At 39.5% G+C, this 12,378-nt stretch overlaps 1 protein-coding gene across 2 annotated transcripts in view; it reads right to left on the bottom strand.

Moving 5' to 3' along the window:
* GUCY2C (guanylate cyclase 2C) overlaps positions 1-10,734 on the bottom strand; it is a 44,298-nt gene extending 33,564 nt beyond the window's left edge. Inside the window, exons 1-6 of one of the 2 annotated variants that reach the window (XM_068191492.1) lie at positions 10,226-10,734; positions 9,199-9,311; positions 7,963-8,030; positions 5,872-6,087; positions 3,386-3,507; positions 2,393-2,489 (exon numbers count right to left, since the gene is read on the bottom strand). In XM_068191492.1, coding sequence (XP_068047593.1) covers positions 2,393-2,489; positions 3,386-3,507; positions 5,872-6,087; positions 7,963-8,030; positions 9,199-9,311; positions 10,226-10,439 — 830 coding nt within the window. In that variant the 5' untranslated portion in view covers positions 10,440-10,734. Of the gene's footprint in view, positions 1-2,392; positions 2,490-3,385; positions 3,508-5,871; positions 6,088-7,962; positions 8,031-9,198; positions 9,312-10,225 lie in introns of those variants that run through there. The other variant, XM_068191493.1, reaches the window with a different exon arrangement.
* Positions 10,735-12,378: the final 1,644 nt, after the last annotated feature.

Here is a 12,378-nt window from a genome sequence, read left to right as displayed (position 1 = left end):
CGTAGTTTCTTCATGTTACTGTGCCTGTTTCTGAGCTCTTCTGCACTCTTTCTGCTTGTTCCGCTAATTTTGATATTTCCTGCTGGAATTGAGCACAGCAGGAGTTGCACTAAAAGTATTTAACAGGAGGAAATGAAACAATCACAGAGGTTCAGAGAGCAGATTATTGATTCATTTGTTTAATTCAGTGAGATAGAAAAATCAGAGGAAACCATGTCAACTTGAAAACTCTGCTAAAGCAAGCAGAAGATATTGTAGCTTTCAGGTATCTTTGGTTTCATCACCCTGACAAATCAGCTGGAAGTGCTTCACAGTCTGGCCTCGACCAGATTCCCATGTTAAAGAAGAATTTAGGAATAGATATTAGCGTCAGCTGGCAGCATCTGTCAGTGGTTATGGCTAGATTGATAGAAAGACAATAATAGTGTGAGCTGTCTCTCACTATTCATGTTTTATCATCCTTTTATTTTGTCAGTCAGTACTGACTGTACAGTACAATCAGTACTGTATTAAGACTTTTTGGAGACCATAGACTCTGCTCCATGGCCATCTGATGGGATTCTTACATGAGAGCCCTGTCCCTGCCTTTCCCTGAACCTTCTGACTCTTACAATGCACTTTTCACCCTAAAGAATTTTAAAATTTTCAATTTTTTTATCCAGGCTTGGACTGAACTAGCCAGATGAAAAGGAAACCTCATTAAACTCCACTAGACTGGATAATTCTCCAGCATCCCACCTCTTTTGAGGGAGGCTTAAAGACTGTGTTTGTGTCCAGCTTGCCAGACAGCTCAGAGCTGAAGAAAATTTAAATCTATCACTTTTTCAGAGGCACTTCACTACTGGAGAAGTATGAAACTTTGCCTATTCTCCCTCCTACAGCTTGAGTTTTCATCTAATACATCTGTCTGTATTTTGGGTTTTTTTAAGAAGAATAATGTGATTTGAGATACTCAGCAAAATAAGGGATCTGTAGAAAGTTTAAGAAGGGCAGCATATAAAAAAGCCTGAGGCAGCTGGGTATATCAGAAGGATGCATATCACAGCAAAGAATCCCCTAATCATCCTCACCTATTGTAATGCAACAATTATACCTACAACACCAGTGTTAAAGCACTCACATACACAGTACCCATTGTGCATTTGCAAAGAATCAGGAGTTGAGGCCAGTTGCCTCAGGCAAGGCAAATGGGATTTCCTAGTGCCTGGATAAAATTGTGGAATGTGAAAGCTCTTAGAGGCACTTCTGAAAAATAGATATGGTGAACCTGAAAGTGTACAGGATAGAGAAGATCCTGTTAAAACCTGAGCAGGATCCAGTTTGGAACCAAAGGTTAAATCTCTGAAATCATTAACCCAGAGTTTCTCAGAACTGACCTGCTATGGCCAGCTTTAGACACAAGAGCTAGGAAGTCCCACTGGCCCTAGAAGTTCATGGAATCTTTTTGCTACACCAACAGTGAAGTAACATCAAGGCATGGGCACACACATTTGCCTTGCGATCATCCATCCATCCATCCATCCATCCATCCATCCATCCATCCATCCATCCATCCATCCCACCAGCACTGCCCCAGGCAATTAACTTTCTCCCAGATGGTGACTTGCTATGGCAACTGGGACTATACCCAAAAACCACCTGGTTTAGGTATCTACACTTAGTTGTACCAATGTAATCTCTGCTGTGTCACTTGGGTTTAGGGCCAGAGATCAGCTCTCAGTCCTCATATACAGCCAAGGCTTTTGAGGATACCATTGGTAAAGCCAATTTATGTCAGACATCTTCTATAAAGAGTTTTGTAATTAGCAATGTTAAGAGGAAATTAAACAATAGAAAACTTAGGTTTGCTAAGAAACTTCTCTGACAAGTTATGTTTCTGTGGTTATAAAGATATTGAAGAGATGGTTATAAAGTGCAAAAGTTATAAACTGGGAGGACAGTTATGTCATATAAATAATTTAAAAATTGAATAAATTGAGTGTAGAAAAATATACTGTAAGTCCTATTTACACAATTGTCTGGTTGGGCAGAGTGAATGAAAAATGTACCATATCTCAAATAGACCATATCTCATGGCCATTCTGACTTCAGACTCTGTGCTTCTTTCATGGTTTCCTGCACTGAGGAGCCCACAGGAAGACATTAAACCTACCTGCTCTGTTGCTGCCTCAGAAAAATATTATATGAACCAAAAGGGATTTTGTAGAGGATGTGCCATGAATTAAATACTATGCACACTATTTAAATGGCAAGACATGAGGAAAGATGGCAATAGAAAACATTTTGTAAAAGAGCATTTCTTCAACAAATCAGTTCCACTCAGATTATTTCCATTACCTATATCCACCAGCAAATTGCAGAGAAAAGAAGAAAAGCAAAGGTGATACTTTACTTGAAGAGATCTATCAGGATGATAACGATGTCATTATCCACCTTCTCCGTCCCTAGGTCTGAGCTGATGTCCTCTGGAGAGCCACACATGATGATCACTACAGAAGGGGCAAAAATGGAGACAGATTGGTGAGATTTGCAGACAAGAAGAGGATGTTTGCCTGCTCCCCCATGTTTGAGTAGCAGGCAGTAGAGCAACTCTGGGTTAAGATGCATTATCTGTGCTGTACTGGGGCCCAGGCACAGAGCTCCAGCCTCTCTGCAGTAAAACCAGGATATCTGAGGGGAAGTGGTAAAAGGTGCTTCAACACCTGCACCGTTTTCAGTCTGACTGCACCAGAGCACTACCATTATCTCGCTCAAATAAGCATTAGGAGTTGTGGTACCATAACAGCTACTCAGTATGAACATTTCTAGGTTAAATGGCCTTCAAGTAATGATTCCATTAGCTTGCTTACTCTCACACTCACTTGGCCTGCTGAAGCCAGGTGCTTAGTCTTAGGAGAAGATGAGGTATTTATTCATTCATTTTTCTAGTTTAGATGAATCATTTCCAGAAGTGCCCCTTGATGTCAAAGTTAGGTCCATAAATGTACCAGGGCTGAAAACACATGAATGGTAGAGAGCTTGCAGCATCTGTATTCTTGTGGTAGAGAGCTTGCAGCATCTATATTCTTGTAGTATTTAAAGCCCTTCTTAGAGAAATTGTGATCCCTGGATTTCTTAATCTCTCACAAAAAAGAGCTTGTGCCTAGATGGGACAATTTACCCCAAAAGCTCTCTGGAACCAGGATATTCCCCCATATTTTATGAGGATGAAGAGAGGAATCTAGGAACTTGGTGCCATTTTATCTTTACATCCATGTAAAATGGTATATCTGTTTCCACCATTTCTGGTGAAAGGCTTTCCCTATAACCTAACTAAGGGGTGACTTTGAGTTCCTTGGAAAAGCAACTCACTTGCAGGGACAGTGCAGCCTCAACCCCTCCTTACCATTGCTTTTCCGGTTTGGATTTTTCACAGTTTTTTTAAGCAGCTCCGGAGTTCTTAAAATATCCTTGAACTTGAGTTTTTCAGAGAACTCTGTGATTCCAGCATCTAAAGCATTCATGTACCTGGCACAAGGGAGCAAAGATATTGTCAGGAAATTGCTAACTCCTCACATTTTCCTAAATCAACCATAGTGCAAGATAGGCTGTTCAGAGCACACAAGCTGGTATGAAACCTTTTCTGCAGCAATAAAAGTGAAAGAATCAATACATGTCACAAAAGATGCAGAAATGCTTGGAAAGTCAACCAGAGGTATTTAAGCATGGTTATAGAAAGGGTGGATTTGGAAAATGCAATGATCTAATAAGACATTAACAATTAAGAAAAAAAAATCAGAGATATGAGGAAATTGCAGGAAGTGAGATTAACAGGGAGGCAGAGCCAGGACTCTTTGCTATTTAAGACATCAGTGGCAATGTAAGAAGATACATGTAAAGGTTCAAAGGACTAAACAGGAATTACAGAAAGAACTGAGATAAAAACCATACATGTACCCTGTCTGTGAGAGAAGTAAAGGAGGAAAACCAGCAACAAAAAACCTACACAGAATCACTTAAAACTTGAAGGGAAAGAAGAGCTTAGCAAAAAAAGCAAGCAAGTAAAGTTTGCAAAAAGATTAAGGAAAAACAGTCAGCTACTGAATTTTACTCTTGCTTCAATATGTTGTTTCTGAGAAGAGATATTCTATCTGAAATAAAGTTAATGCAGAGGGGAAATGAAAAGAACTTTCTTTGTTTTCAAACGACATAACCTTTGATCTACCAGCACTGAGATCTCAGTCCTATGAGCCACTAAATACCTTTTGCTTCCTTTTTTTCCTTTTATTTTCTTCAGGAACAGAATCATTAAACGCTAATTTACAGAAACATATGCATATTTGAAACATAACCTGCTTTTGCTTTCACTGTGGGTATTCATTTATTTTTATATGTATATGGGAAAAAACAGCTCATGCAGTAATAATTGTGCTTTAGAGAAAATGGATCTTTTTAAATTAGACTTCAAAAACCTTCACGTTGACAGTTTCTTTTAAGGCAAGATGAGATGCATGGTTACAACTAAATTAGGATGAAAAGTGGGCAGAGATACAAAATTAATTCTTTCATTGTTAATTCAATAATAAAGGGACTTGAACAACTCTGAAGTCATAAAGAAGGTCCTGGTGAGAAGCATTAAAAAAAGTGAAATAAGAAACGCTTGGAAAGGTCAGAAATAACTTCCACGCAACTATTTCACTGAAAGGTATGAAACCTGCAGAATTAAAGGGATTTCACTGAAGTGTGTGTAGTGAATTGGCAATTACAGCTGCAAACATGGAGGAGTAGGGATTGTAGTAAGAGATGAACGAAGTGCACTGATATTTCAAAACATCAAAGAGAGGTAATCATAGCAATTATATCATGTGATCAAGTTGCTATCTATACTAAGAAAGAAGAAGGAAAAAATTAAAGTCCATAAATACCTACAGAAGAGTTAAATGGAGATTAGGTTTTAGGTCTCCTAATTCAGAAAAAAACTCTTTTAATTCTGTATCCAAAATATTCCATAAGTATATGCTTCTATCAATCTGAAGCAAACACAGTCATAAATTTTGCTTAGAATTCTGCAAGTCTCTCAGGTCCTGAATTAGAAATACATATAATTGTTATTTCCATGAACTCTTTGCTACCTCTCAGCTACATTTATAAAATTAGTAGGAGAAATGAATTTTTTTTGTAATTAATCAGCTTTTTATATACCAAAATTGGAAAAAAAATCAAAGCAGCATGCACATGAGCTGAAAGTTAAATAAGACTCAAAAATAGAAAAATAATTCTAAATCCTGGTATAATAAAGAATCTATTTGTCTTAAAGCAGCATTTGTTTTTAGGCAAGGAGAAAACCCAGCATTTCTGAGAACCAAGCACAGCCTGATGTTTCACAAATGAAAGCTGTCTCCTTTGCTCCAAACTGGTGAGAATATACCTTAAACTCTGCAATCACTGGGGTAGTTTTGCTTGAAGAAATATAAAGTTTGAGTTTTGGAAATAGTGCCTACAGATTGAAGCCATTAATGTGGAGAAACATTTTAAGAGCTTAGTAAGACCCTGACCTAAAAAGGCATTTATGGGGAGCCTGTGGAGGAGCCTCTCATGTCACACTATTTATATTAAGGAGGCTGTAAACAAGTATTTTCATCACAAATGACATGTGGGTTATGTTGTCCAAAAGAAAAGCAAAGGCTTGCAAATATTTAAAGTAGACTGAGAGAAACATTCAGGTAAGTGCTACAGCTAAAAGCTACAATTCATCTTTTCCTTCTTTCATTCCTTGGTAATAGTAAGGCACCTCCTAAAGTGTAGGACTCAGAGAACACTTTGCAGAAATCATGTCTGAGGGTGGAGACTGCATTTATCAAGAGTTGGGTCAGAGGTGGATCCAGATCTTACCAGAGGCATGCCTCTGAGGTTTCAGTTCTCTTGTAAATGTAAACAGATTCCCAGGTCGTGGTTTTGAATGGCAGCTCAGAATGTCTCCAAAAATGAAAGAAGAATTGGTTCAGTTTCCTGGCTGGGGTCAGAAGGCGGGTTAGGTTTTCTTTGTAGTCACAGGACAGTCCAAAACTCCCTACAGAGATCAGAGGCAGGCTCAGTATTGTTTCAAGTCTGAAGGAAGAGATAAGAGGACAAGTCTGAACAGATTGCTGTTGCACCAAGGCAGCTACCGATTTCCATCCTCACCTCCCTCTCCTCTTGTGCCCTGAGTTAGTTTAACACAATTTGAACCTGAACTAGAAGGTTCCTCAAGAACACAAGCAGATTTCAAGTCTGTATTGGTACCAAAAACCCAGTTGAAGTGCTCTAGGCATCTTCTCTCAGTGTCCCCATTTACACCTGACCTTTTGGGTACCACACACCATTTCAGTCCCAAGGGTTGTGACAGGAGTCCAAAGGCTCAAGACAGCCTTCTGCTACCTGTCTACCATTACCATGGGATGGATTTAATCTCCTTATTGGGACAGTGCTGCAGGGTGACAGCTTTTTGCCATCAAAAAAGCTTTACTTCTACAATTCAAAGGAAAAATCTTTTCATTTAACAAAGGAGTATTTTAGGAGCTGTGCAACAGCAGCGGTCAGGGAGAAAAAATTAAGGCAACCCTCTGCTGACAAGGAATTTGTAAAACAAAGATCATTTTATACACAGAGACAGTAAGCTTTTAAGGACAAAAGTATACTCCTGGATGCTGTGATGTTATCAGACTAAACTCAAAATGTTTTTGCTCTTGTATGCTGTTTTCTTATAATAGGGAATTTTGCCTGCAAAAACTATGGCAGTAAGAGTTGTTGGCATTATTGTGACAAAATTTTATTTTCCAGGTAAAGTTCACTTACCCAATTACAGGGGTTTTACTTATTGCAATAGAAACAGACATAGAGGATGTAATAAATAATGACAGGGAGAGTATTTCACTAATTAAATGGGCTTTTTTTTTTCTGACAGACTTAGAAGAGATTAGATTATTTCAGTTAAAAGAGATATACAAAAATCATACAGTCCTGACTACTTCAGGACTGACCAAAAGCTACAGCATGTTATTCATAGAAACATAGAATGGTTTGGGTTGGAGGAGTCCTTAAAGATCATCTAGTTCCAAACCCCCTGCCATGGACAGGGACATCTTCCACTAGAGCACTTACTAACTGCATTGTCCAAATGCCTTTTTTAAACATGACAAGCTTAAGTATGATCCATCCCTTGAGGAAGCCTGTTCCAGTGTTTTGGCCATGCTCCCGCTAAAAACATGCTTCCTAATGTCCAACCTATACACACAGTTTTGAATCATTCCCACTTGTCCTGTTGCTGAATCCTAGGAAGAAGAGATCAGCACCTCCCTCTATACTTGCCCTTCTCAGGAAGATGTAGAAAGCAACAAGGTCTCCCCTCAGTCTCCTTTTCTCCAAACCGGACAAACTCAGTGCCCTCAGCTCCTCACAAGACATGCCTTCCAGACCTTTCACCAGTTTTATAAGCATTCAAAGACCTTCACATCTTTCTGAAATTGTGGGGCCCAGAACTACACACAGAGCTCACAGTGAGGCCACACCACCGCTGAGCACAGCTGGATAATCACCTCTCCTGACCAGCTGGTGATGCCGTGTCTGATGCACCCCTGGGTAGGGTTTGCCCTCTGCGCTGCCTGGGCACACTGCTGACTCTGGGGATGCCAACCAGCACCCCCAGATCCCTTTCTGCAAGGCTGCTCTCCAGCTGCTCCTCAATCAATCATTCAACTTACTGTCAGGAATTAGAAGTTTCCCTACTAAAGCTGGCATTTTATCCACGGGCTTTGGAAGGGGATTTTCTTCCACCTACCAAACAGTGGCTATGCATAAAAGTCTTACTGCCTTGACTGTGGACCTCAAGGTGTCTGATGTGCTATAAACACTAATGTCTCTGCAGGTTTGTTGCTCACAAAACAACTTTGTTCAGCAGCTGACATCTTTAACATCACAATATAAGGGGGAAGAATTGGTACTTACGAGACCATTTGGTAGGTGGCATAAGTGCAAGCTGGTCCTATGACAGCACAGCCAAGTGTGCCAGAATCCTGCAAGGAATCAAAAAGGGTCATTTGGGATAAAGCAGAGGACTGGCAGAGAGAGGAGGATGGGAGAATGAAGAAAATTGTAGGATATGAGGAGTCACAGAATTTACCTAGCAAAAGCAAGAGAAGAGAGGAGCTACAGAAAGTTTAAAAGAACAAACATAAAAGAGAGGAGGAAAAAAATCACAGAAAGCCAAAAAAAGATAGAGTACGGCATTTGTTAAGACACAGACAACAAGTAAGGATTAAAATATTGTTATAGTTGTGCATTCAAAATTATACCCCAGAAGAGTTTGCATTTGCTGAAGACAGGGTGGTTGGTATTACAAGGTCCTGTGTATCAGGACCTTGTAATTAAAAAAGTATTAAATAAGTGCATATGAAACTAGTATTAAAAAAAATCCTTCCATGACCATCAAATGAGACCTGACCTGTATCTTTGTGTGTCATGAGGGACAATTTCTTAGCAAAGGCTAGAGCATGGTCATAGGTTAGTAGAATTGAAAATTCTCATTGGATTGACCAAGTTTCATTCAGAGGTGTGAAAATCTTCAGAAACTTGGCTTTTTGTAATGCACTGATTTTAACTAAAGCTCTTCCTCATATTAAAGTATTCACATAGTTTCTCTCACGTGACTTCTGTGATTTCTAGTGAGAAGCAAGCACTTCATCTTTGCCCTTTGGGCATAGTTCCATAACCATTTCATTGGTAACAGTGCCAGCCTAATGATTCTCTGCCTATGTCCCCCATCCTCACCACAGCTCTCTCTTTTGTGTATTGTGTAAACTGATGGTGAACCAGATCAGGATCTGATCCAGTTGGAAATTGACCTTTTTTCTCTGCTCGGGCTGTTTTGAGTGTTTGATTGTCAATTGTTATTTGGGTTTTTTTTTTTAATGGATTGCTTTGGCTGTTAGACCACACAAAGAGTTGTGCAGATATAAAAAGGAGGTAACTTAAGCATAGGAAAAGGAGCCAAAAGCTGAAGGCAATCTCTGGGAAGCGTTCATAGAATCTCTCACAAAACATACAGGAACATCTTCTCTTTAAAAACTTCACTTCCCTGTCAAATTTCTTTGGAACTGAATAGCAGGATCAAAGGTTAAGAAGGAAAGACAGAGACACACACACACACACACCCAGGCAGAAGGAAAGAAGTCTGCTACTCACATAAATGGTTTTGATGAGCTCCACACCTTCACAGGTGCTAGTACGGCAGGCTTGTGAGACATAGAATGATGAAGTAAAGGGGTGGAAGATGGCATCCACTGTAACATTTTCTCCTGTAACACAAAAGTAAAAGGAAACAGCATCATGAATTGCAGGTAACCACTAATACACTATTATCCCTCTCCTTCTGACACAGGTCTGAGCTGCCTTATACTCTGCTTCTGCAAAGTCTACCTACAACCTAACCCCCACTACTATGGATGTGACTATGAAGTCTGCTCCAAGGTGGACTGCTGGCTTCTGTTGAGTGTTAGTACTTTTAGTAAAAAGTACTTCCAGTGTTGACCATTACTAGACACATTTTTTAAGGCTCTGTAAGAAGTAACTGAGAGACCACTTTCCAATAAAATTGGACAAAATCTCTTAAACTAGAGGGCAGATAGGGAATAGATACTATTTATTTTATTATTTACTTGGAGTCTCTTTTTACCATGATCTTCTAGAGAGTGACAGTAGATCGGTGATGTTGAAAGACATAAGACATCAAAATAAATAAAAGCAATATTACTCTAAATGAAGGAAAATATGAACTGCAGATTCTTCACACTTCAGATCGTGACCTGATCAACAGATAAGGTCAAGAGGAAAATTATTTTCAGAAAGTAGAGGCTAATCTAGTCAGGAGAGGAAGCAAGAGCAACCCAATTACTGCACAAGCTGGATCACTGGTCTTGTCTGATCCAGTTCAATAATTTCCACATTACCAAACCCAGCTGAACATCTCCAGAGAAGCATGCAGGAAGAGTCTGCCCAAACACCATGAAAATATATATGGTTCTGCCCATTTGTAGAGCACTTCTATTTATACAAAGAGAGGTCATTATTTCCATAAGATCTACATAAGATGGGCAAGCAAGGAGTCTGTCTGAGAAGCACCTTGCTAAAGGTCAGATGAGTATTAAACTGTGACACAAAGTGTGACAAGAAATCACAGGAAGAGAGGGGTAACCAACACCCATTGGCTTACCTGTCATCTGGAATTCCTTTTGTACCCTTTCCAAGGCTTGTTTCACAGCTAACTTCAAACTATCAGTACTTAATGGGAAATCCGAGTAATTCATGAGCATCACATTGATCACGTAACTGTTGTTGCTACACCGATTTGAAGCCACTTTCTTCAGCAGCTGCAGTGAGGAAAACAAAGGCCAAACGGCCAGCACCAATACCAGTTCCTTCATCATTGCTCAGTTTAGACCCATTGTGTGTGCTCTCCCACTTCTTTTTGTCTTCTAACTCTCTTTCTTTCAGATACCCTACATTGATTTTGTTCCTGGATATAAAGAAAGAAAGAGATTTCCGCTCTGTAGATTCAAAGACAGGCTGTGCGATCCTTCTCTCCTGCACTTCCCTATCCCCTTCCCTGCCTTCACCTCTGCCCGTCCCTCCAGTGTACTAGGTAGCACTTCAAGGTGAAAAACTAGCAGCAGCAAAACTCAGGAAAAGAGAGAGGCTAAAGGTTGCTGAGAATGTTTGCTCATGGAAAGGCTGAGGCTATAAACTGAAACATTGCCAGAAACCTTGCATGATAAGTGCACTAACTCTTCATCACATGCATAAGCTGAGAGAAGAAAGAGGAGGGGACAAATGAACCATAAAGACAACTCTTCAAAATGGAAATAGACTATAAGGTCTGTTAAAGCCTATAGGAAAACAGATGGTTGCTTCATGTTTGCATTGCTCTACATCTCTTGATTACACTGCCACACCATCTCTGCTGATTGAGCTCATAAGCTGAGGGTGTATTTTCTTCTGTGATAAGTTACCAATTTCATTCCTTTAGTTTATAACAGTGAAGTACTTTTTGTGTTGGCAAAAATGTCCCACTTGCAGTCCTTCAGACCAAAGCCTTTCTTCTTACGGAGTTAGTGCAAGGCTTGTCCACTCAATCTCACCCAGCACTGTGCACCAAAGCGCCCTGGGTCTGCCCCAGACACGTCTGCTCTCATCACCCTTTCCCACCTCCTCAAATGGGGGCCCTAGATATTCATACTTTATGTGATGAACCTCTTGCATCAAGTAAGGATTAGCAAAGCTGAAAGTCTTTCAGACCTGCAAGACCAAAGCTAAATTTTAAAATAGCATCACTAAAATAACCCACAAAACAACAATAAACAACAAACAAACAAACAAACCCCGCCAACCCACAAGCCGTATGGAAAATTCTAGGCACTCTAGGCACAAAGGAAACAAATTTAAATGAAGTATAGAGCGTGCTTTTGCTCAATATGGGGTGTTTATGCACACATACAACAGGTTCTGTTTTTCTACTGAAACCTATGCTGAGGCTGTCAGATAATAAATCAGTTAACTTTTATTACCTTCCTGAAATAATTTTAAGACAAATAATGAAAATAATCAGAAACAATGCAAGTAACAGAGCTTGTGGTATAAAACAAGACTGCAATTTCATGGCTTTTTTCAAAGCCTATATTTAGAAGGTCTTGAATACACCTCAGGTGTATTTGCACAGACCTTTTTATGTGATTCTATTTTAATACCAAATTACTATTGCTTGAATCTTTCTAATACCCAGAGAAGACCATGACCCAGCATTTAAAAGTAGTTCATAAACATCTCTGCATATTTAATCTAGCATTCGTAATTAATAATACAGTCTGTCATGTAAACATGTGGACTAGTATGGCTGGCTAGAACCACAGACTGAGAATGGAACATGGCTTTTCATGTGGAGATCATCTGCTCATCACTGGCTCATTTTATAGGTATTTCCAATGTCCTTGAAATTTATCCCATATAAGTCAATAAGAGATTTATCATTAACTTCAGCAGAGCAGGATTTGCATTTTTATACTCCTCTAAGCCTATCTGGGAGAAACAGTCAGCATGGATAATGCATGGATAATGGATAATGCAACTAGAACTGAGTATTTTACACAGCTGGTCACACAGGCTGTATGTAATGGCACTGAAGTCTCCCTGGCTTCAGATCTATTAATGTACTTATTTAGTTTTCTTAGCAGGTTGAAACTGTCCTTTAAAAACAAAAGTAAAATCAACGATAGCCTTATCACAGCATTTCTTTTTACTCTCTCCCTTGTCCTACATCATCACAATGACACAGCCCCAGCCAGAATATGATATAAATTAATTGTTGACATA

Source organism: Anomalospiza imberbis, chromosome 5 (assembly GCF_031753505.1).
Source record: "Anomalospiza imberbis isolate Cuckoo-Finch-1a 21T00152 chromosome 5, ASM3175350v1, whole genome shotgun sequence".
Classification (NCBI taxonomy): Eukaryota; Metazoa; Chordata; class Aves; order Passeriformes; family Viduidae; genus Anomalospiza; species Anomalospiza imberbis.
This window is presented reverse-complemented; position numbering and strand designations above follow the sequence as displayed.